At 38.1% G+C, this 25,560-nt stretch overlaps 1 protein-coding gene across 1 annotated transcript; it reads left to right on the top strand.

The window, feature by feature from the left end:
• Window positions 1-31: 31 nt before the first annotated feature.
• Window positions 32-24,218, top strand: CDCA2 (cell division cycle associated 2). The gene is made up of 18 exons (XM_074940111.1): window positions 32-136; window positions 816-907; window positions 1,371-1,410; window positions 2,315-2,629; window positions 2,723-2,926; window positions 4,820-4,947; window positions 7,639-7,789; window positions 8,736-8,947; window positions 10,842-10,929; window positions 12,124-12,362; window positions 13,013-13,100; window positions 15,180-15,436; window positions 15,866-15,917; window positions 16,993-17,057; window positions 17,858-17,983; window positions 18,511-18,694; window positions 20,902-22,230; window positions 23,609-24,218. Exons 4-17 carry the CDS (start codon window positions 2,383-2,385, stop codon window positions 22,194-22,196), a joined length of 3,336 nt encoding a protein of 1,111 aa, XP_074796212.1. The 5' UTR covers window positions 32-136; window positions 816-907; window positions 1,371-1,410; window positions 2,315-2,382; the 3' UTR covers window positions 22,197-22,230; window positions 23,609-24,218.
• Window positions 24,219-25,560: the final 1,342 nt, after the last annotated feature.

Raw genomic sequence — 25,560 nt, forward strand, 5'->3', positions numbered from 1 at the left:
TGCGGGATGACCATGCGGAGGGATACGCACGGTGCAGGGCTTGGAATGAGTTTGAATGGAGAGGCGGGTCCAGCCCGTTCGCCGTAGTTTTCCCCTCGGTCGGGTCGTCCTGGATTCGGGAACCGTTGTGTGTGAGGTGGGGGGCTGTGAGAGGGGGAGGGGAGCTGGAGGGGATATGAGAGGGGGAGGGGAGCTGGAGGGGGCATGAGAGGGGGAGGAGGGATGAGAGAGGGAGGGGTGCGGGGGATATGAGAGGGGGGAGAGGTGGGGAGGAGGGGTGCGGGGGGAGGGGTGCTGGGGGGGAGGAGGGATGAGAGAGGGAGAGGTAGAGGTGGGGAGCAGGGATGAGAGAGGGGGGAGTACGGGGGGAGAGGTGGGGAGGAGGGATATGAAAGGGGGAGGGGTGCTGGGGGGAGGAGGGGGATATGAGAGAGGGAGGGGGGATGGGGGATCTGAGAGAGTGGGACGGGGTACTGTAGAAATTGAAAAAATGTCCATGGGAACAACAGGCTCTATATGTCGGGGGGAATTGCTTGATAGACCCTTGGGCACTGGGGCTCTTCTCTGCGGCCCCTCTGGGAGCAGTCTCCCCCCCCCCCCACCCCTTTGCAGGACCTCTTTGTCAGCTGTTGCTACACACTGCAGTGACACTATTGAGGACATGTGCAGTCTACTTGCCTTTCTTTTTGTGCTACCTGCACCTCCTTTGGGTGGGGGGAGGAATGTGCACCAGCCGGTGTGAATCTTCGAGCGTGCCCGTCCAACAAACGTTCCTCTTTTCTACCCATCCCCTTTCGTTTCTTTATGTTGCCCAGTTGTATGCCGGACACCTCCTGTACCCCCAAAAGCATCGAATCTAACTTCAGATGTTAGCACAAGAAGGGAACAATAAAACAATTAGAAGTAGGTATGTGGAAGGAAGGACCGGATTGTGTGTTTGGTTTTGCTTGACAGGTGCACAGCATGGTACAGCAGGCTCTTTTCTTTAAAAGCACCTGTTATTTTTTTTTAAAGGAACAACCTACTCTTAATACTTGGCAATCTCTGCCTTTCCCCACATTACTTATGCCATCTACCAAAGCAGTCTTCAGCTTTTCAAACGGGAGGGGCTGCTTTGATAATCAAGAGCTGTAGCATTAGTTACTTTGGAATGTTCGTGTAATAATATTTAGTCACATTGTGACAGCTTATTTAAGCATTGTTGTGGTGCTATTGTGCAAGACTTGTGCGATACTGGGCTTAATTTTGGGTGGTTTATTTTATTTTTTTTGTTCTGTTTAACTTGACACTATCCTATTGCCCTACTTTGGGTGTTAAAATGTTTTCTTTTTGATTAAATAAACAAACTGATTTGTCCTGTTATGCTTTAGATGAACATTATCTCAGAGGGAGGAGATTTCCCTTAAGAAAGTGAGTACCAGCTAGTACGTTCTTTTTCGTATGGCATTGTCAAAATCTGCCAAAAGATCATTGGATTCTAGACTGGGCAAGTTGTAATAAAAGTGCAAGTTTTAGTAATGCAGCCCTTTTACAATGAATGATTGGCTGAGTTCCCAATAGATCTTGAAGTCAGTGGGAGTTGTGGGTGCTCAGCACTTTTGTAAAATCAGTCCATTTTAGTTAGGTGCCAAAACATAGATTTAAGAGGATAACTTTTTAGACGTTCACTATTTGAAAATTTTGGCCCAGCATATGTTTGAATGCTTAATTGTGTATGTGTGGGAGAAGACCTTTAACTCTCAATCTTGCATTGAAATAAATGCATCTAGTATTCAGTGTGCGATAAGTGTCACAAATTAAGCTTTAGAGCTCCAGTGCGATCATATCTATAGTTCTACATGCTTAAATCTAACGTTTATTTCAATGTGACAAAAGTAAGTGGAAGATCTGTTACTCGAGATTTCAAAGTCTCAAAAAAAAAATCTAAGTAGTGATTTATATATAAACCAAAACTCTACTGCACGTGAAAATTATCACTGTGTAGTATTAACACAAAAAAGTGTTGGAAAAGGGGCAAGATTTAAAATAGATGTGTGGGGGTGGGGGAGGCTTGAATTTTCTGACTTTGGTGATTTGGAAATCTCCATCCTAATGTTGCATTAGCATAGTTTTTTGTGTGTGTTTAATACAGATATCCACATACTTCAGAATACTGTGCATATAATATCTGATATTTACAGTGAACTTCGGAGCTAACATTTCATACTTCCTTCCCTCCATGGGAAGGACGACTGCATCTTCTAACAGCTTTACAGCGTCTGCATGTTGTGGCTGTTGCTTTTACAAAAAAACATAAACATGTTTTTAATGACAGAGCTGTGATTACAAGAGAACAACAAGACTGATCGTATTTTTTTGGAAGCTCAGAACACAGTCCTGACTATGCGCAGACAATCTAGACAAATTATAAATACTGTTGCTGATGTCAAAGAAAATGTGAAAGGAATTATTGAAGAAGATGGAGATATTTCTTCTATGCCTCTTCCAAAAGACAAGATTGTCAGAATGGATGAATCAAAAAGCACAAAGGTTTCAGAAATGGAAAATTTAAATGGCAGGAACCCCACAAATGTGCGGAAACCCAGAGTGAAATGCAACAAATACGTAGGGAGAAAATCATATCGGAAGAGTAAGGATGATAGTAAACTGGCAGTTTATGAAAGCCTTTCTGTTAAACAAAAAGGAAACTTACTTGAACCTTCCTTGTCCTTTTTGACATCAGACAAACTGCAAAGTCCTTTTTCAGAAGGCAGACCTACATTTTTGGGTGAGGCAAGCTATCTGACACCAAACAAAGGTGAAGCAGATGTAAAAGCTAATTGTGGAACGTCGGAGAAATTAATGAGGAAACCTATTGATTTTGCTCATGTAACGATAGCTGAATTTGGGATTACTCCAGAGTCTTTTACTGCTAAGCCATCTGTAGGTAAGGATTGATAAGGTGACTGTAAAAATGAAAATTTTCAAAATATTGTGCTTCATATGTAAGCAAGAACACACCTGGTATCTTGCATAATTTACATTCCCCTAAATTTTTAATGGTGGACATGAATCCCTCTCCAGAGATTTCAGGGCATTTGGGACAACTTTTACATGAAAAATGCTGTTAAATTGGATTGGAATGTGGTGGGTGGAAGCTGTCAAGTAAGAAAACTTATTTGAAATCTGAGGGTCTTAATTTATGCTGAAATCCATCTATTTAAAAAATTAAAACAAAACAAAGTTGTTATAAAAATCCCAAGATTGCCGACATAGCTGGAAGTACTGTTGAAATGGGCAATAGAATTGGCTTCTCATAGACCCAAAAGATTAAAATTTTTGAAGGTGCCTTCAAGTATGATTGTTTATATTGCTGGATCTCACTTACAGTTCATCAAACCAAAATGATACTGTAATGGATAAACAGCATAAGATACCCATAATGCAAATATGCTGAGTTCAATATAAAAAGATGGATATGACCATGTAAAATGGCAAAATGATTTATTTTCTGATTGGGTGGATGTCAGTTTCATTCACAGAGTAATATGACATAATGGGCATTTCTGGTATAGGTTTTATAAGCAGTGAGTTGGAAATAGTGCAGGAGAGAGAAATTGTGAAGAATTGTCCAACATTCGCTATACTTGGCATGTAGAGTAATTTCCTATTAATCATATGTTTTCTTGAGTAGAGGGGAAATACTCTGACTTCCTAAAGCCAACATGAGATGGGGAATAGGATCAGCTGGAGGAAATTTTGCAAAAGTAACACTGGGAACTTTCTTCATCCCATGTACTTTATAGCAAATTTTGATGTTTCTGTCAATGGCACAGACTCATAAGTACAACTAAGTGTGCAATTTCACAATCAGTAGGTAGGGCTTCTGGAAATCCAAATGATCATTTTACACCGGGATAAAGTAATGGTGATTATTCCACAGCACAGCCTTTTATATGTTCTAGCTACATGAACATTACAATTTTCAACTGTCCCTGTTTAAAGGCACAAAAGAGCAAATAAGGATGGGATGTTAAACCAGTTTGAAAACATGTTCAGTAACCGATCTAGGAACTGTCAATATGGTTCCCCCAGGGAAACAAACAGTGTTAGACCTCAGTTTGGGGATACATGGGTTTTGGGTTTTTTTCCGATGCTAGAGAACTGAGGGAGGGTAGTCTTGCGTGGCACCATTCTCTCCCACTCTTAGCCCCAAACCCTGTGGAAACCCAGCAGAACTTCCCATGAAAGCTTATGTTGATCATTGCAGCATTAACTTTCTATTTCCTGGGTCTTGTACTCTGGAGAAGTGTTGAGTGTAAGAACATTCATGCTGCCAAGGAAAGGGACACCCAGGGATTGCCCAAAGATTGATTTGAGGAAGTTTTTCCTTTAAGCCTTTTTGTTTTTACTTTCTGTGAAGACTTTTTTTCTTGGTTTCCTTAACTTTCTGCATCGCAGCACTATTTGCCTGATGGTCTTTTGTATCCAGAGAGGAAACTGTGGTGTGGTGTTTTTTTTTTGTTTTTGTTTTTTTTTTTTTTTAACATATCATATGAGAGAGAGAGACACACACGCACCCCCTACCCTGAAACTGTTGTGAAGTTTTCTTTGTCTAACAGTCTTTTAATTGTTCCTGTGAAGTAAGTAATACACAACCAAGGTTTCAAAAGCTTGCTGTTTTATTTTTCCTTCTTATGAAGACAACATTGCAAATATAAAACGTTGTATAACACCTACATTTTTGAAATAGAAGCAATTTCCGTGCTATTGTAAGAGACTTGTAAGTGTTCTCCTGAAGCTTCATTGTGCTTTTCTTCTTGCTTTGTTTTCATTCCAGGGAAATCCCTGGCTTTAAAACTTAGACGCAGATCTACAATTGGAGTACGGGGTTCCCCTGAAAATAATAGCCTTATTCGATACCTTGCCCAACAAAGGACAAACAGAACCAAAGACCCTTTCACAAAGGTGGGAATTTTTTTCAGAGTTGTGCAATATGGCTGGTGGAGGAAATCCGCTTCAGATATTTATCGTGTCTTGAATGAATGTGACAATGTTCACCATTTCACTTTTATAGTCAAAAGCTTTTTTTCTTTTTTTAGTTTAGATTTTGAATGTGGAGAAAATCCGGCTATGTCTACACTACCATCTTAGTTGAGCGAGGTTAGGTTGACTTAGTCACCGCAGTAATTACTGCGGTGGCTGATGTCCACACTACCCACCTGTTGGTGGTGCGTGTCCTCACCAGGAGTGCTTCCACTGACTGAAGAAGGACAGTGAGGGGGGCGAGAGCCAGAGCTCTCAGCTCGCCACTGGAGCCCAGCTGCCCCCCTGGGCTTCTCGTCTCCCAGCACGGTTCCCAGCCAGGAGCCTGGGAGGCAGGTTGGCTTGGGGGGATCTGGCAGCAGCTAGGCTTGGGAGCCAGGAGCTGAGCTTTCTTGTGAATTTCACTGCTGCAGCAGAGCTGTGAAACTGACAAGACAGCAAACAGCTGATGTAAGGAATGCAATGTCTGCATTGTCCTAACTACATCAACATAAGCCTCTCATGGAGGTGGAGTTAGGGCACTTTCATCGGTGGGAGCGAGGCTGTAGTGTGTACAGTGACATAATTAGGTTGTTGTAAAGTGTCTTATGTCAACCTAACGGTAGTGTAGAGCAGGTCTAAACTGGACTGAAGGAAAGAGAAGGCAAGTCTGAAGGAAGAAAACAAAAATAGAAATAACAATGGACTGACGTCTGATACTTAACAGTTTTTCTACTGAGAATTGTGGGGAGCTAAAGTTGAGGCCAACTGCCTCCAATAGATGTATTTTAGTAACTCAGATTATTATATATTGAAAAAGGGTTAGCTTAAAACACTGTGACGGTAAAGCTACACTTCAAAAACTGTTAACCCCTCTTCATTCTTTCCCGTTTTCCCATACCCCACCCTGGGGTTTGCTAGCTATTTTCTTGTATGTTTGTTGCTCAAGTAATGTTAATGAACCTCCTTTTAAAAAATCTTAGAGGAAAACATGTTAGATGAGGGCTACTTAAAAACTTTGCTTTAGAACAGACTGAGGCCATTTTTACAGCTTAATCTTTACAGCCCATTTGTGAAACGACCTCAAAATGTGTACATCTGTTTGGGTTATTGGATTGAAAAACGTTGTTCTGTATTGGAATATTAAAACAAGTTTTAAACACTGGAAAGGTTAGGAGTAGATAGTAGAAACTTAAAGATAAAAAATATTACAGCGATGTTGTAATGATGTCAAAACCAAGCATTACAAGCCCAGGACATTCTGAATTAAGGTTATGTTTAGAATAAATCGGAGCATTTTCCAGTATGGAGATGCACATGTAAGTTGCCCAAAGAATCTCCACTCTGTCTTGCAATAACAGTATAATAATGACAAAGGCATGTTAGTGGGTGTGGTCCCAATTATATTAGACTGACTTTAAAGAATCATTCATTTTTATTTTTTTTTTTTTTTTTCATGGTTTTTTTCCTCTCATGGTGTCACTACAGGGCTAGATGCCTTATGTGGGTATTGTCATACCTTTACATTTTTGGATTTCCTATAGGTGTACATATAGCTCCTGAATTTCTTGGATTTGTAATGTTTGGTTTTTGCAATAGTTACAAAGTATTAAGCCTGTTCAAGGCATATTTTTTAAAACATACATATTAAATTTCTTAATGAGCCCAGTTTTTAATTACTTTTAACTCCTGGATGAAGTAATGGATCTTAAAGTGCCGTTAGTTTGGAAAAGGCTGATATTTTTCATACGTAAGAGGCTGGATTCCTGTTTTAAGTGCAAAACAAAACACAGCCTTAATTATGGAGTCACAAACAAAGTTTTCCACTGAATGCATCCGATGAAGTGAGCTGTAGCTCACGAAAGCTTATGCTCAAATAAATTTGTTAGTCTCTAAGGTGCCACAAGTATTCCTTTTCTTTTTGCGACTACAGACTAACACGGCTGCTACTCTGAAATCTAAAATTATAGTGTATGTATCTGTTAATATCTTGTAAGATATCACTTTAAGGTGTAGTTGCTTTTTACATATGTTCAGTTCATGCTTTTACATCATAAAGTGCCTGCTTGTGTGCATCATGAGGTTATGGCCATATTGAAGACCTGGGGTCCAGTGTTCATTTCACTGGACCCATCACTCTAACGTGCCACTGAAGTCAAATTTTTAACTGTCCACTCTTTCTTTCCTCTTCTTCTGAGGTATAACTGGAGGTTGATTTGATTTAATTTTCGGGAGTTCTAGGTGTTTTTGTTTGTTTGTAATAAAATGTCAGTGTTGTATGTAGTTATGTCTAAAATATAGAAAAATGCTGTCACTTGTACAATTTAGTTTACATGAATGTGAATGGGGCGGGCATAGGCAAACTGTAGGGATGAGGGAGGGATGAGTGGAGGAGAAAGGAAGTCAGACTGTATTGTTGTGTAGCAGTATATTTGAGATTAATCCCTTTTCTACATTTTTCATCATAGAACTCGGGGGCAGTATCCAAGTGAAACACAAGGCCGTTTTAAAATGCACTTATTTGTCTCTTTGATTAAGTTTGTGCTGTTGTGTTAACATACTTATTCCTCTTCAGCATTTGTAAGTTTCAACTTTTAAAGAGCATAAATGGATTATTTTTTCATGTCCTAACAGGCCAGCCCTTTTAAACATCAAAATGTTGGCTCGTTAAAGGATAGAATATCTGCCTTCCAGTCATCTTTTCAATCCGCGCAAGAGGACGACGACAGGGCTTGCTTTCCTGGGCTCTCGCAGGAGGAGTGTGTGTCCCGGGCAGCAGGCTATTGTAAGTAATATATATCTGCAACCAAAAAAAGTCAGTAATGTTGATGGTAATTTAATTTTGGTCTGAATAGTAACCATAAATAATTGTTCTATTGTAATAATCCAGTTTCAAGATGAATCCTGAGTCATGGTTTCACCGGGGGGGAGGGGGGGGGAAGGTAGGTTAACTGAAAGCTCCAGCGTGTTTATCTGTTGCCTAAGTGACTTCTCTGAGAGTTTTTACATTATCAAATTTTATGTAGTACTGTTCTGACTATGGTTAATATACATTTTGGACAGTTAATCAGGCTTCTTGTCTTTTACTTTTCATTGAATGTGTTTTCATTCACTGTTTTTATTGTTCGCCCCTCTTCCATAATGAATTCATGGATCTAGAGACTGAAGTCATTGGATTGGTCCTTACATTTCTGGTAACAATACCAGTTGTGTGAAGATTGGTGTCCAGTACCTTCTTCAAAAATGCAGTAGTATTCGGAAATTTTATCAAAGAAATAAAATGTATAATTAACATACCCAAATGCTGAAAGAACTCCAAATTATTGATAAATTGCCCTATCCTGTAAGGCCTCTAAGCCATCCAATAGGAAAAGGAAATTAATAAATGTTGCACATGAAAAGTCAACGTGGCTCAATGGCAAGTATAGAAAAGATGCCAGAAACTACATTGCTATATTCTACTTCATTACTTACCTGAGCCCTTCTTTATGCTACGGCTTTCCATGCCATCCACAAAATAACCATCTAGTTTTGGTGGCTTGCTTTATTTAAAACACCCAAGAATATGAAAATAAGTAACACAGTACTACTTGCAGAATAGAATTCAAAGGATGTTCTTAATTTTGTCTGACTTCTAGAGAGACTTCTAGCTTACCTTATGCAGTGAAGGGGTGTAAATGACCTACATGGAAAATCTAAGGTTTGTTTATTTTATTAACTTACAAATGCAGCTGTCAACGAACCACCTTTTACAAAACAGCATGAACGGTCTCAGATGAGTGAAGAGTTAACATCTGAACGCAAGAGTGTTGCTTATGGGGAAAACTTGAAAGAAAAATTAACTAATGGTGATAAAACTGCAGCCAGTATCCAGGTATGCAAGGTTGTCTCTCCACCAGAGGAGGTGCCCATCATTGAAACTACTACTGCTATAATTTCAGAGGTATGTGTATATCTTTAAGAGGGTGAGGGGAATTAATTATGAAATTGCATCAGCAGATCCCTCTTGTAGGAATTAAATTCACATTGTGAGCAGTGGAACTGCCAATATAGCAAAAATCTGTTGGGGGCACTGGTGCATTGACTATACATTCAAATGTAGTCCCACCTGCGTCATCCTTAGTTCCTCTTCTGTCACCAGGAATTATGGGCCCGAAACACAGTGTGGATGTTGTGTGGTTTTGTTTGTTTTGTTCAGTTTTAAGTAGGCTTAAAATGTGTTTGCCTGCTGTAAAGTCTTCTAATAGACAATGTTATCTTTTGTCTTGTAATCACACACAGGTTTAATTCACAACTTTCATTTACAGAAATGAATATTTTAATTTTGTAACTTACTACATTTGGCCTCTGAAGATTTCTTGTACGTAGGTCAAATCAAACTTCAAAGTTCTACGGGAGGGTCGAGCTTGATGATAACGATACAGAGCAATACCTCTTCGTTGGAAGCACACCTTCCATGTGTGCTCTCGGTTCTGTCTGTTACAACTACGATATTCATGTGGACAAATTTGAACATGTCTGTTAACTAATGTAATGGTTCAGAAGAGATGTAAAACAAAGGTTCTCCATGCCTCTCCTCCTCAAGGAAAAAGGCATGTTATTGCCTCTGCACAAATAAAGGAAGAGGGGAGAGAAACGCGACTGGATGTAATACAAGCACTACTTAAGATATGCCATACATCAGAATTGCTCGGCCACTGGTCAGGTGTCCTGTCTGATAGTGGCCTCCACCAGAAGCTCCAGAGGAAGATGCAAGTAACCTGCAATAAAAACCAGCCCTTAGGGAAGTTTCTTCCTAACCCACATCAGTTAGTGGGTAACTTGTTCCCTGAAATATATTCATACTTTATTTCTCGTATTTTTATTCCTTGCGAATGTACCTCTGATTTTTTTTTCTCATTGACATAAACTTCAAATCCTCTTTTGAATTCTGATAAGCTTTTGTCCTTGCTGATATTTTGTGGCAATAAAGTCAACTAAAGAGACTAGTAATGTGATAATGAAAACTGTATTCCTACAGAAGGAATATTACGTGACTCTTTAACATGCATTATATGCTCAAAGAAAAAGGGAAAATACCATAAGCAGCAGTTGCTATTAAAGTCACCATTTGCCAATAGTTACCTCACAGGTGTAGCTGAACAGTCCTTACCTACAGATAGAATAGAAAGTTAGCAGTTTGGTCCTGTACTCTCAGTCTTCCAAGTGAACTGCAAAGCCTTTTAATATTTTGTCCTCTTCTTTCTTTATATATAGGCCTCAGGCGTGTCTCCTGTTAAAATTGGGGAGGAGGGGTTGGTTTTGTTTTTATTTTATTTTTGTTACATTGGAAATACCAGGTCTTGCTTCCCTGTGTGTGTTTGAGGACTGGAATTCAGTATTTGTGGGGAGAGGATGTTGAGTCAGGAAACTTAAATCAAGAACCAAAAAGGTTATTTGCGGTTTAACTGAAACACTTGGCAAACACTTAGGAGAAAAGCTTTTTTGTAAAAGTTTCAGCACCCCATCCCTTTAGTTTAGGATTGAGAGCTTCAACTCTTGTCCTCCAGAAGCTCCTCTTTGTCTTCCCTTGAGGATCAGAGGTGAAAAACAAGCATTTGAAACCACTCCTTTTAAAAAGACTATTTTAGACATAGAAACAAATTTCAATGAGCACAAACAAAATAAATTTTCTTTATGGTTCACTTCTAATAACTGAGTAATGAAGCTGCGTTCAGGTTTTTGCTTTAAAAATATCCATGACTTTTTTTTTTTTATATATTTTTGAAAACTGTTTTACTGTGTTTCCTTGCATATCAGTATTCTTGTAAAAAGAGCTATAATTTCCTTTTTTCTAGGAAATTCCCTGTACGCCACCACTTAGTGAATCTGGAAGCTTATCTTTAGAGATTATGCCACTAACGGGCATCCCAAAGACACCACGCAGTAAGAAGATTCATCACTACTTCTGTTAATACTCTGTTAGAAGCTTTAAAAACTAAATATGCCTTATTAATTACGTTTCCATTTCACAAGCAGTGATGCTCTCTCTTTCTGATTAGGAGTTTTTCAAATGCAACAGAAGTCAATGTAGCTTTGTGCTGTATTACCAATGCTGGCAAAAAACGTGCCACGAATGAACAAGTAATATTCAATTGCTGCTTTAGAGGAAGCTCAAATTAATCTGGTTTGCAGATTTATGCAGCTCATTTTGCTGTAAACTACAATATTGGAAATGCTTCTTTCAAATGAGAATTCTATAGGAAATTAGGACCCAATAAGAGTAATAGGAGATTCTCAAGAGTGTAGAAAAGAAAATAACCCAAAGATAGGAAACAGTCTCATCCTGTAAATGATTCTTTTGCTGTAATTTTGATATTTATTAATCACTCTGAACTTGCTTTGTTTTTCTGAGCATCTAATGGTGTTACCTTTAAAACGCCTTGATCTTCTAAAAAGCTTTATTTTATAACTAACAAGTACTACAACACATTACAAATTTACATTCTAATAAGTTTCAATGCTTCTTCATTCATATCTTAATTTTCCCTTCCTTCTTTAAGTACTACAGCTCTAAAAGCTAAGTACTCATATAAACCAGTTTTTTCAGTTCTCAAAATGTTTAGTCGAACAATGTGGAATGTGTTTCGTAAAGTTTTATGTCACATAAATAGTAATGAATTGAAGCATACCTTGAGATAGAAGTATCCTTAGACTCTAAGAAAGGTGAGATTGTAATTGAGGAACTTTTCTGATTAACATAGATTTCTCATAAAAGTATGATGATCCATCTCTTAGCGACCGCTTCCCTTAACTTCATGTTAAACCTCCAAAAAATAGGGAAGTATAACAGAAATGCTGACACAATCTTAATTGAAAAGAAAATAATTGCAGTACTATAGCAGCTATATTTTAAACACAGGAAATAAACAACCATACCTGATATTGTGTGGTGGTAACTCATACATAATCCATCTCTAATGGAGACCACAACTCCAAAAACCTAGCTTTTGAGGAATTCACGCGTTTAAGCAGCTTTTGAGACTAAGTAGCAGCATGCATGTATTGCAACAAACGCTGAATTTTTTAACGTTACGTCTGAAGCCCTTAAATCTTGATATTTCTATATTCGTTTTGAAGACTTTACTTCTGAGTGTATCAGTGAAGACGTTGGAAGTAATACTAGATCAGAGCTATGCAGAAAGAAAGTTACCTTTGCAGAAGAACTGAGCTTGGAGATATTTGATGAAACCATGCCACCTGTTATGACACCGCAAAAGGGAAACCCTCCATCCAGTGAACAATCCCATCACGGCTCTTCCTGCCTTCGATCTGTTCTGAAGAAAACACCAGTAAAACTACTGATGGAAAGCGTGAAGGTCAGTGTATTGATCTCATAAATATAAACTTGAAACATTAAAGGAGCATTACTGTGTTCGCTACTCAGTAACGTGTGGTTTTTGGTGTTTTTAAATTTGAGCCATGTTTTCCAAGAAGCATCTTTTTTTGACTAATGGTCTAACACAATGCATTGGAAGTTGTGTTAAACAGTTGTTAGTGTTGTAAAAGGAGTCTGTCTGACCTTTTTTCGTGTCCGAGGTTTGTCTTGATTTATTTCCAAAGTTTTAGGGGGCCTTCAACGTGTACAGTACACGTTCTAAAAAACAAGATTATCTAATGCTCAGTTTATGCTGATTACTAAGAATTACTTAAAGAAAGAAAAGGAGTACTTGTGGCACCTTAGAGACTAACAAATTTATTTGAGCATAAGCTTTCGTGAGGTACAGCTCGCTTCAGCTTATGCTCAGATAAATTTGTTAGTCTCTAAGGTGCCACAAGTACTCCTTTTCTTTTTGCAAATACAGACTAACACGGCTGCTACTCCTGAAACTTAAAGAAAATGACTTTAATTCACCTTTTTCAAAAGTGAACGCTGGATAGATTAAACATGAACAGGCAAGCATTATAACAATATAGGTATTACATTACTGCATTGATTAGACAAGAGTAACGCTGTTGATCTTAATAGGAACACACAAGCAATACTACTGGCATGGAAGGAAACGAACCTCTCTTATTCTCTGATCTCTCAAGAAGTTTCGAAGAACTGCAAACAGGTCAGAAATTTTTATACGTTCCTAAACTGGCACAAACTTTATTTCCTATTAATTAAAAGGGACGCTGTCAAGTTGAACTTGATGCTATTGCTACTGGTCGCTTTGTTGCAGAACTTGAGGAAAGAGTGTGTAAGTAAGCAGTGCACAAATGATCCTATTTTATGGGATAGGCGGTACAACGAACCAAGAAAAAGAGGAAACTGGCTATATGAAAAGTGCTGTCAAATTCTCAAAGTGAATGGTGGTGGGGGAAGGAAGACGCTATCACTAATTTCTTACTTTCAGCAATCTTTTTGCAGTAATACAACAGGTACAAAACTTGAAGATGGAAACATGACTTTAAGTTGACAGTGCCCATTTAATTTTTCTTTTTTAATTGTGAGAAGATGTAAGAAAATTGAATATTTAATATATGGCCATATCCTTGGGATATAACTTTTTTAAAATACTTTCCAAGTTCAAATGTTTTTTGGGAAAAATAGGTTATGGTAGAGTTTTTTATATACTGACTGTCTGAAATTGCAAATGACAGGGGGGCTTACAGTAGATAAAGGAAGTTCCTTTTTGGCCTGTGATCCTGTTGGACATTGAGTCAGTTCTTAACATGGAGAACTTTTAAGACCAGGAAGTGTTAATTGATTTGTTTAGTAGCAAACTTCCTACCCTCTGACACGGTACTTAATAGTTCAGAGCATACAGTAATGCTGGAGGTGCCATTTTCACGGTACTATGTCAAACTGAGGTTCTGACCACTTAGTTGTAAAAATTCCATGATTCTTTTCTTAAATGTTTTATTACAGAAGAAAACAGGTATTTTTCTGTTTCCTGGCCAGATTACAGATTTAGCCAAATTCCTATTGCACTATGAATTCTGCCTATCTAAGCTACTCCTGTAATGTCAGTTAGATATGACTTGGTTTGCTTTGTCTTAAACTACTGTGTAGGATTGATGCAGGCTATTCAACAATGACCATGTCTTACCCCAGTGGTGACTGCACTTGTATGATGGAAGAAGGTGGAGTGTGTGAGGGCTAGACCCAAGTGTTGCAGCAGGGAAGGAATTGTCTCACATAGGCATAACTCCTTTCCTGCCCCAGTTGTAATCTGCTACTGGCCCATACCAAAAGCAAGCTTCTACCCATGTTTATTGACTTAGCTACACTGGTTGGCATATTGGGCCGGGGATGGAACCAAAAATGTGCTTAGGGTGTGGGGATGGAAAAGCAGCGACACAACATCCATTTATCTCCTTGCACCCGGAGCCAAGGTCCAGGTTGGCTGTACAGAGGCACAACTGAGTTATATGCAGCCCAGGCCACAATCTTGCTCGTAATTTATTAGTTGGTAAAGCACAGTGGATGAAAGGCACTATATATGCAAGATTACTATAATGCTCGCTTCCATAAACATGCCACAATTTAGAAACATGAGCAGTTCTCCACACCACCCAACCAATGTATCTCACTTCTTTTCTGAAGTGACTGTCTTTGATAGGTAGTAGTTCAATCTCTTTAGCCATTTAAAAGATGCTCATTGCAGTGGTGGTGGATGGATAACTGCCCTCCCAGGTTGGACTGAGACGACGAGCATGCAGGCGACTGAAGTGCTGTAAGGTGATAACTTACATTTGATATTGTCTTAACATTTTCGCCATAACCATCGTATTAATGCTAACTTTCAAGCAATATTTGGATACATCAGAATGTGGCAGTCTATCTTGCCTATTATGTAGCTTCTTCAGAGGGATCCTAATAAAAGAGTGACTATGGGATTCCTTTTTTTTTTAGTAGTCAATAGTTTTCTATTTCTTCCTACCAAAAAACCATAAAGCAATTAATCTTCAGTTCTCGTTTTACAAGAAACTCAAATATGCCTTCTATATTTTTGTCTCCTCTTTCCGTAGCTCTCAAATCTGTAATACTGTAGATCCATACTGAAAAATCCTGTTGACTTCATTAGGAATTCTGTGCTTGAAACAATTGCCTGTTTAAATTCTCTTATTTTATTTAGAGACTTGAAGTAAAATATTTCCATTAATCGCATTTGAGGTCACCATGAATTTAATATCTTCTGTTACAGATACAAGCAATGCTAAAACAATAGACAAAACAGATGTGTACAGCTCTGAAAAGCCAATGAAGAGAAAGAAAGTTACTTTTGGAGAGGATCTAAGCCCAGAAGTATTTGATAAAACCTTGCCTGCAAATACACCATTGCGTAAAGGAGCGACCCCAATCAGTAACCCAGGATCACAAAGCGATAGCCCTTCCAAAGTAATAAGTCCTATGAGAGAATCTTTATCCCAGCCAAACTTTGATGACTGTGATGGTGATGATGTGAGTTTGCTTTAAATTATTACAATGGCTTCTTGGTCACTACAATCAGTTTTATTGTTCCCTTTTGTTCCTTTTTTTAAAAAAAAATATAAATGTTAAAATCTGGACTGATTTGACATCTTGGAATGGTTACTCTTTAAATACACAATATTTTGCTTCATTTGCCCTTGGCATCCTGCATAGCTGTTCTGCCTGTTACAATTCTGTTACAATATTGGAAGTATGTGGGATTTAGCCTCGTTTTGTTTGTTGGGCCTTTCGTACTTGTACCATGTTTCATAATGTCTCTACGTGTGACAATTACTAAGTTCCTCTTTGCAGGATGAAGGAGAATTCCATTAGGCCATTCATATGCTGTTTTAAGCAGGTTTTTGAAATATTGAAAGAAGTGTGTTTGTTTGTTTGTTTATTTATTTATTTTAAATACAGGAGCATGTTAAGCCTCTTCAAGAGTCTGTAGCGGTCCCGGAGAATATGAAAGGTAAAGTTGGGTTATAATATGGCTTCTTAGTTTGTATATTTGATATCTCTTAGCATTTGTGTGTCTTAATTAATGAAAAATTTTAGGGAAAGATGCCAAGACACATACTTACATTTGATATTGAAATATGTTTAATGCTGCTGTTTGATAAAACTTGAAAATAACTTTGGGATAAACAAGACATAACGTTGAAGCATCAGAAATGTTCATTGTTCACTGGCTTGTAGGCCATCTCAACCTCACTGAAACCTCAGAATTTGTTTGTGTGTGCCTGGTCGAAGTTGAATTTACTGCTTGTTTTTCATGTTTTTAATAACTGAGTGCCTAGTGTGATCAGCATGTAAAAAATGCATGATGTGGGTGGTGGAGCATAAAGGTTTTATCAGCAAGCATTTAGGACTTGGTTTCACATTCTGCCTAAAACGTATTTCTTCTATCCCTGAACCTACCTTTGGTTTAGACCTACTAATTTATGGCCTGATCATGCACATTGAATCAGTGGGAGCTTTGCCATTGTCCCCGACTGGGTACAGGATCAATCTCTCGGACAACATTAATTCCTGGTAAAATCTGGCTCTTTAACTGTGAGGTCCAAGATGAACCGGGCTTAGTAACTTGGATATATGTTTGTTTTGGGGGTTTTTTTGTTTGTTTTTGAAGTCTGTATTAATATAGGGATTTTTACAATGTAAACAACAAACACAAGCCAAAAACAAATTAAAACTACAAAAATAAACAAGGTATGTGCATGCCTCTTTCTAAGTAACCACGTTACCTTGCTGCTGTAATCTTTGTCCTCCCTTTCCTTGCCCCAAGCCCGTCAGTTTTGCTTGTACCTGCTTGCCCTATTTCAATTTACAACTGTAAATTTTTTCAGGGCAAAGGCTGTATTGTATGTTTTTTTTTTTTTTAAAGGGCTTGGCATACTTTATACACTAAACAAATAAGCGTAATTAAAAGAAGGTGAGACAAGGTGTATAGTGAGAGGAGCTATATCTGAGACTTCCTAAGACAGAGATATCTGCTGGTCTTACATAGTTTAACCAAGATTCTTATTTTCCAATGTATTTAACAGAAATTAATTCCTTTGATAACAAAACGTCTTGTCCCAGAATAACCCGGTCCTCTACTAAAAGAAAGGTAAGTATGTTTAATATTTTCTTTTGGTAATTTTTATTGAACTTCCAAATAACTCAAATTTTATCCACTCTTTGTATTGGTAGATGTTGGTGACAAATGATTGAGAGCGTCCCAATTTTACAAATAAATATTGGTACGATTAACGAAATGGTGTATGCTTTCATAATTTTATTTTAAAACCTGATTTACTTGTTCCGCACTCAATCTTGCATAATTATAAACTCTTCTTGATGATTTTCAAATTTTATTCCTGTTCACTATAAAACTTTTTTGATTGCTGTAAGATCTTCAGGATATATGTGTGCATGGTAGGTCAGTATGCTGCAGGTAGTGATGGATTGTTCCCAGGCAGCAATATTAAAGAAGTATTAATTGATGTGTTAACTTGCTTGCCCAGTAGCCTCATAGCAGCATGACGCCCACCTATTAACATTGCTTTGCTTTCAGGAACTTGAGGTTCACAGTTTTCTTGCACAGGATTCTAACACATTCCAATAATATCCCTTACTAGACTTGCTCCATAGAGGTGTATAGCTCTAGTTACAGGTTGGGGCACTTCAGTGAGGAAACAGGATACTCCAGAAGACCAACCCACCCTTCTTAAAATTCCTATTAAAAAAGGACACTATATAACTGCATGGGGTTGGGGGTAGGCTTTGTAAATCTATCATGACTTTATGATTAATCAAGTGAAGTAAACATAAGATTTATAACTTTGAGATTGTTATGGCTTCTGGTCTGTATTGTGTACTTTTTTTTTTTTTTTTTTTTTTTTAAAAAGAATTGATGTTCCTCAACAGCATATCAACATTTCAGAAGAGACTGGTGTTAGCATCTTGACCAAAAATGCTCAAGATATTAAGAAGCTAAGAAAGAGCAAGGTTGAAAAAGGAAAGGAAAACAAATCTGCCCCCAAAAGGACACCAGTAAGTAACGGCACACTGCAGTTCTGTGAATACGTCACTTAATGTTTCCTTTTCTCGATATCTCCTGAAATTAATTTCTCATGGATGTCTTCTATAATTACGAGATCTGCTCATAGTAAAAGTTTTTTGGAGAGTTTATTTTTTATGCCACTGCCAGCACACTTTTTTTATCTTATAGGTGTCTCACTTTCCCTAATCCCTTCCTGTACCGCGGGTGAAGCTGGGCCGAGTAGCCTTTATATACCTGTATTTTTATACCTTTTTTCCTCAAGACCTCTCTTATGAAAGGCAGGGGAAACCTTGTACAGCAGTACAGTACAGAAAGGACCCCTTAAGCTTTTTCTAAGATGTAACTCCCATACCAGTTGTTGTTGTGTTCAACAATGAATAACTTTGCTCCAGTTACACCCTATTTTCTTAAAATATTACCTAAATGTATGCTTCTCCCTATAAATTAAGCTGTTAGTTGATGTAGATTTATTGAAAAACGTAACAATACTGTCTTGGTTTTTTCTAAACCTTTTCAGAAGGTAAAACTTAGAGGCTATGGAGGAAAAAGAGGAAAGAAAAAGGTAGAAAAATCCTTGTATGGTCAGAGAGAAGTAGCTTCCAAGAAACCCCTTTTGAGCCCAATTCCTGAGATCCCAGAGGTCTTCTCTTCAGCACCATCTTCTCCGAACTCACCTCAGACCCACGTTTTGCTCTTCTCAGGTAATATAGTCTTTCTCCCTTTCAGCCACTTTGACTTTTTCAGTCAATCCTAAAACTGTAAAAGCTGTTAACTTTCTAGCTTCTGCGCATACCTAAAAAGTCTAATAAATCTGACCTTTATCATCTTGTGAAGAGGAATCCTGGAGAAAGGGGCGGGGCGGGGAGAAGAGAGGGGAAGGATCGTACTTCCGTGATATGATCCAGGAATCTATGGTGCTATTACAAAGCCCCAAACTGGATAAAACTGAACTCGTACAATGTAGCAATTGAAATTGTTACAAGAAGAGCCCATCAGATAAATGGGCTGATAGGTTAAGACAGACTATCATTGCGGTGGTCAATCCTAAACTTTGTGGGTTTTTGGGGGTTGGCTAGGTCCTCAACCTCAGGCTATCTTGTGTGATTTTTAGTTTGCTGTAATTATTATTATTATTTTTTTAAAATGAACGGATTGACACAACTGAGGGGCCAGAGGGGTATACTTTATCCATTACATTAAACAAAAAAATTGGCCAGGTTATTGTGAATACCTTAGAAGAATTTGAAATCTGCATGTCGTTAATCACTGATATGCCAAAAGGATGTTTGATTAGCTCACTTGCCAAATTATATCTCCTTTTTTTTTTTTGAGCTTTGGACAAACTCATGATGGGATTTAAAAAAAAAAAAAATTTTTGTTTTTAGTCGTAAGCATCTATGAACAAACTGGAAATCTTATGTTTCCCTGTCTACCTCTGTTTTAACATTTTACATATAGTGTAAGTCTGCGCATGCACACACAACTGGTTCTCTAAAGAATGGGTTCTCAGGATTTTGGGATCCTGTGACCCCATGTCATGTGACCTCAGAAGGTTAGATCTAGATCTGTTCTTCTTTTTCTATAAACTGCAACCTCTAGCTTGTTCGTCTCCTGGTAGTGAGGGTCAACTATTCGAAAGCTATTTTAGTAAAACTGATACTTCTGCCTCAGGAATACTGGATTTTTTTTTTAATTTAAATAACCAGCAATATGCTTCACACTGCACAAAAGAGAAGATCGGTTTCCTGCTCTCAGGAGCTTAAGTTCTCGGACAACTCAAACAATACAGGCATGTTGACAGGATGGCCAGAAGATCACTATCTCAGTGCTGCAAAAATATTATGGTTGGAAAGAAATAGGATATTTATAAACTAAAAATTCATTAGTTTGGTAAGACAGTTGAGACTTGGGTAGTGTTCTGATTTTTTTTTTGAGGGATTTGAAAGAAAAGAGAATTTCAGGCTTGTGTATCATAAAAGGAAGTGCACAGAAGTGTGAGGGAAACCAATGGAATAGTAGAAGTGGGAAGCTTGATGCAGAGTGCTAAATTGAATACAGTGAGGCATACAGAACATGAACTGTAATATTTAATTTTCACGGGGGGGGCCTTGAGTCTATAGTGCAATAGTAAGTTAAGCAGCTGGAAGAAAAGACAGACTGATTAGAAGCAGCATTGTGTCTTGTCTACTGTAGAAGGCAGGTGGCCTGCAGCCATGTTGGTTATGATAGCTTGGAGCATGTCGTCTATTAATAGAATTCTCTTTGAGCCATGAGAGGGAAGGGTTAATGCTTTCCTCCACCAGCACCCCTGGCTCCTTTAAATGTTCCCAGTCAACGCAATCTGGAGTGATATTTCCACTGGGAACTGTGACATTTTACCTCTCAAATCAACTTCAAGTAAACCCTCACTTAACGAGAAATGAAGAGTCATCTAAAATGCTAGTATCAAAGCCTCTTTCGGATTAGTGTTTCTGGGCAGCTCATAATTCTGCCCATGATGGAAATGATATTGCCTAGCTGGTCCTGATGCACATGAACATGTCAGGCCTCTTCTGAAAGAATGCTGCTTCCCTCTGCCTTTGTTAATTTGACTGAAACCAGTCGGTCTCGTTGAAACTTCCCTATAAAATTCTGATTATTTGTAGAATGGTCTGACTAGAAAGACTGTATCCTTGGGTGGATGAGCGGTGCGGAATAGCTTTGACAATAACTACCAACGTTAGCTACTTGAAACAGCTCTTTCTTTGGGAGGAGGTGTAAAATACTGTGGCGGCTTTACTTCTTAGTTTCAATTGATTGCAATCTTTTTGAAATTTTGCATTTACTTTCAGGTGTTCTCTTGAGTGTAACGAAGCAAATTTGTGTCAATTTAGCTTTTTCAAATTGTAAACTTTGTATATCCTTTTAGATTATTCCAAATCCACCAATGCCCACAGAGGATCTATGAATGAAGTCGTTGAACAGAAAAAAGTGGTTGGAAGAAACCAAAGGAAAGTGCCTATAACTAACAAACGTCCAAACACTAGAGACCTTGACATTGTAGAAGCCAGCAGCACCGGTGGCATCGAGTGTCAGTCATCAGACAGTGGCCCTGATCCTGCTTCAACCATTAATATTGAGGTGCTTAATATACAAGAAAACATTCAGACAGAAAATGAGCTGGAATCACCCTTAATGTCGCTAGAACGGAAAGAGAGTGATGTTTGTGTGAATAATCAGACCAATGAAGAAGACAGCAATGATAAGACCACCTGTGAGCAGTCTGAGTCCAGTCTTATGACAAAACACACATCACCTGTCATTGTAAAATCAAATTCTCTTTTGCCACGACTAAACACAGTTATGCAAGAAATTAAGAGCACGTCCCCATTTGATACATCTGACAATAAAGAACGTGAAAAAGAGAGAGCTGTCTTAATAGAAAATGAACGTTTGCCGGAAAGCGATCATCCTTCAGATAACTCCGAGATGCTAAAGGAGCTAGAGTTCTTCAACCTGCAGGACATCGGTGTAAGTGAAAATACTCAAACTGGATGTTCTATTACAGACTTTGCGAGAGAACGAACAGCTGACAGTGACGCCAATGTTGAAGGGTTCAAAAGGCCTTCAAGAAAAGGCAGGCGAAGCACTATCTACTTTTCTGAACTTGAGAATCTCCATTTTGAAGCACTTGGAAACAACCTCTCTGGTTCCTTTACTAATGAGCAAGAATCCCGAATAGAAAATGACTCAGAAATGTTGAGTGATCTACATTACTCTATAGAGCAGTCCTTCTTGAAGGCGAGTGAGAATCATGAAAAAAAGGTAAGACGCAGTATGAGGCTGCATAAAAATGCAGAAAATGAGGGACTTGCGTGGATTAAAATACCTATTGAGATTCACAAGAACTCTTTGTCAGATTCTGCTCGCAAATCGAGGCGGACGATGTATGCATCCATCTTTAAAGAATCTGAGAACATTCATCAAAGACCAGAAAATTGGATCCAAATTTCAGCTTTGAGGAAAGAGAACAATGAGCGTGTTCCTGTTGCAGGAGGCTCTTGCAAAACACGGAGGAGGAGCATGTGTGCATCCACTTCCCAGGAAACCAAAAATATAACTCAAACAGGGAAAAAGAGAAGGGCAAGCCATGTGTACAATGATAAAAACTACCAAAAGGAGTCTGAAATGCAAGTATCCTTTGAGAACCATCCTAATGCCTAGGCAAAATGGGCCATCTCTTTTTAAAAAGAAAAAGGTCAGTATTTTAATGTAGATTTTCTTTGGCTTCAGTTCAGTTATCTGCATTTAAAAGTATCGCTTAGAAATAGGGAATGAGTTATTTCTCTGGTCACAAAGACATTTGTATAAGTATTCATTTTACTTGTTCATTTGCCAAGTAATTTAAATTGTCCTTTGGCTTGAGAGTTTCAAAATGCTTGGCGAAACAACTGAGGAAAAGCAAGCTCAGCGTTGAGAGTACAGGTGTATTAGTCAGCAATGATGGGCAAAGGGTGACGCTTTAATCTCTTGATGCTAGGAATCCGCACTTCCTATTTCTAGCAGTCACAAAGCAAAGTGATGAAATATTTATTCTTATAAGAATACTGGGATCTACAAGGATTGATTAATTGAAGCAGTAGTAAAAGCTGTAACTGTCAAGAGAATAAATACACACTACAGTAATTTATTGGAAGTATAAGGGGCTTCAGTCAACTGAGGCCGAAGAACACACGCTCTTCCTTCCTGTGGAAAGGACAGCCATAGAAAGTAGTGAATTGTATCCCAAGATACATTTTGTTCCATTGCTGTGACATTTACGGTCAAAGGAGAATAGTGTTTTATAGAATAACCTGCTTGTCTTAGATGCAAGATTTCTTTAAGGAGCAAGATCCAGGTGCTTGCTCACATTCTTTAGGATTCTTTATATTTAGATCTCTTTATATTTAGACCCACTTGGGGAAAAAAGAATTACTCTATAACTAAAATACGTACTGTATTGTGGAAGTCCGGGATTTCAAATGTTCAAATCTGTTGCCCTGATTTTTTTTTTTTTTTTTTTTTTTTTTTTTTTTTTTTATGAGGCAGGAATTATGGTGGATTATACTTAGCATTGTGGAAAGCACATAGCAGTATGTGTTTGCCCTGGAAACTTCGGAGTGGTTACTGGATAAGATACGGTTTATGGGCAGACTCCATATGCATACCCAACTCGCTAGGGTACAGTCAGTAAGCGAAGTCTCTCATTCCTCCACTTGCATAAAGAAATGCCAGCAACCACACACGTGGTTCTCACCTGTTTTGGGAAAAGAGAAACACAGTTTATGGATCAAAAAAAGCAACTAATATTGACAAAGGGTTTAGGGGAGTGGGAAATAATCCATTCTTGATGGTGTTGGTTCTTCTTGACAGAGCAGGATTTAAATCCTAATTTGATTGTATTTTGAAGCCTAGCGTCACAGTCTGTAAAAAACTGAGTGTGTCTTTACTAATTGACCTATGATGGCTTCAGGAATACCCTTCCAGTGGTAATTGTTTGAAGAGTTGATATTTCTTATCTGCTGAATCCTGCTTTATAAATTGATTTTATTAAAAAAAAAAAAATTGCTTTTGAAATCCATGTAACTTTTTTCCAGATTTCAAAAACAAGCTAACAAATAGAGATCCTGTACAACTAACATAACCATGAAGAAAGCTCCTGCTGGGGTGCAGACTTTTCCCAGGTTCTGCAGAGACTTTGCTTTACCATCTTGACACCAACAGGTCTGGAGCTCCCACTGCTACGGACTTGTGTACTTTACGTTTGCACTAATCATAAAGAAATCCCAATTTCTGCAGAAGGATTGCTTGTTAAGTTTGTTTAATCTTTACTGTATACAATACTTCATGTTTTAATGTTTAAGGCTAAACTGGCTAGAAAAGGATATGAACGTGTCCGGCAAATGAAGTACTGTACTGCATAAGTGCATTGTGAATGTTTTAAATCTTCAACTACTGAGTACTGTATTGGGTACATATACACTGATCTGCCATCTTACTGTTCGCTTATTTCTAGTTTGAGCTCTAGAACGTAAAATGTTGAATATGGTCCGCTTTATACAATCGGTATTTTCCTATTTCATGCTATTCTACTTCAACTGTAAGGTGAAATATGCCAGCTTTAAAACAGATTCTTAAAGTTGAAAAATCATCTCTATATTGTAAACCTGTTTGACCACTTTGAGCTGGAATAAAATTTCTTATGTACTTTTGGTGAAGTTAGAAAGTCTCATTGAAACACTGTCTGTCTTATCCTATCTGCAGAGACCAACAGCCAGTCTTTCAGAAAACAAGAACTACTCAGGCAACTTTGCAAGAAACTTCATCAAAAGATATCATTTGTGTTGTACTGTAGATTTCAGTGACAGTTCTTCATCCGGACCCATCCACTTTCTTTTACTGTTTCATCGTCCCTTTTTTTCAAGTCTTCATTAACTAAATCTTTGCGCGTTTATCTGCTTTTGCTGTCTTCCAAATTTTTCTAACTTGAACTGGTTTCTGGAAGATAGTAGAATATGCTGTCTCTAATGTTAGCAAAATTAAATCTACCACAGTGAAAATTTTAGACTTTGGGTTAGAAGATATGAGCATATTCAGTTAAATTTTGTGTGGCATAGCAATATCTTCGTTTTACCAGCAGAGGGCAGTGTGGCATGAATTTTGCACTGGGGTAGATGTAGACAAACGGGACTTCTTTGTGAAAACTGTCATGGATTTAAAAAATCTTTAAACAGTTCCCAGACCACAATACTGAAGTGTCAAAATCACTTGTGTTGGTTCAAAAAAAACTGGTAATAGCAGCTAACTCTGGTACTCTTATTTTATAGGTTAATTAATTTTCTTGCCTGTTCCATACCTTCTGGGATGGGGTTGGGAGAAATGGTTTAAAGGTTAAAATAAAACTAAATTCATCTTATGATTGATGGCATATACTGTAATCAATATGAGATAGTAAGCTCTGTGAAGAGCCCACACATCACCTTGTCTTGAAAGACTGAGTGTTTCTATTGGTCTTGACGAAAATTTTACTTTTTCCTGGAATATATTTTTCACTAGGTATTTAAGACCATTTGTTTTACATGGTGTATGTGTTCCACTGCAGATCTCTTACAGGGATAGGGTGAGCCTCTTTGGTCCAGTATTAAAGAATTTGTTCAGTTGCTGGGAACTTCCTAATGACTGTAAATAAGTCTGGAGACAGACTTTTTTCTTGTGTGACAGATGTATATCCCTTTTTCTTAAAAATAGGATATCTAAGTATAAACAGATTTTCTTTCCAGCATAATTACCGTAGTGACTGGGGGGGACGTGGTTAAAACACATGTGTAAATAGGGCCACGGTATTTTTTTTTTTTATCCATACCCTTGAGTCCTGTGTAAGATCTAAAGTCATTTGTTGCCCGCTGTGTGCAAATCTTTTTTTTTTAAACAGAGGTGATATGCAGTATCACTTGTGTGTCCATTGCTGAGTACCATTTACTTTGATTCATCCACCCAGTTGCTTTAGCATTTGTCTTCCATATATGCAGTATAAACTGAAATTTTCAAC

The sequence above is a fragment of the Natator depressus genome, chromosome 26 (assembly GCF_965152275.1).
Source record: "Natator depressus isolate rNatDep1 chromosome 26, rNatDep2.hap1, whole genome shotgun sequence".
Taxonomy (NCBI): domain Eukaryota; kingdom Metazoa; phylum Chordata; order Testudines; family Cheloniidae; genus Natator; species Natator depressus.

Bases quoted from the DNA above. Each gene is read 5' to 3' on its own strand.
- CDCA2 (XM_074940111.1), top strand. From the start codon at position 2,383: ATGCGCAGACAATCTAGACAAATTATAAATACTGTTGCTGATGTCAAA. The intron at 8,948-10,841 runs GTATGTGTATAT...CCTTTTTTCTAG, and splicing joins CTACTGCTATAATTTCAGAG to GAAATTCCCTGTACGCCACC. The intron at 15,918-16,992 runs GTAAAGTTGGGT...TGTATTTAACAG, and splicing joins GGTCCCGGAGAATATGAAAG to AAATTAATTCCTTTGATAAC.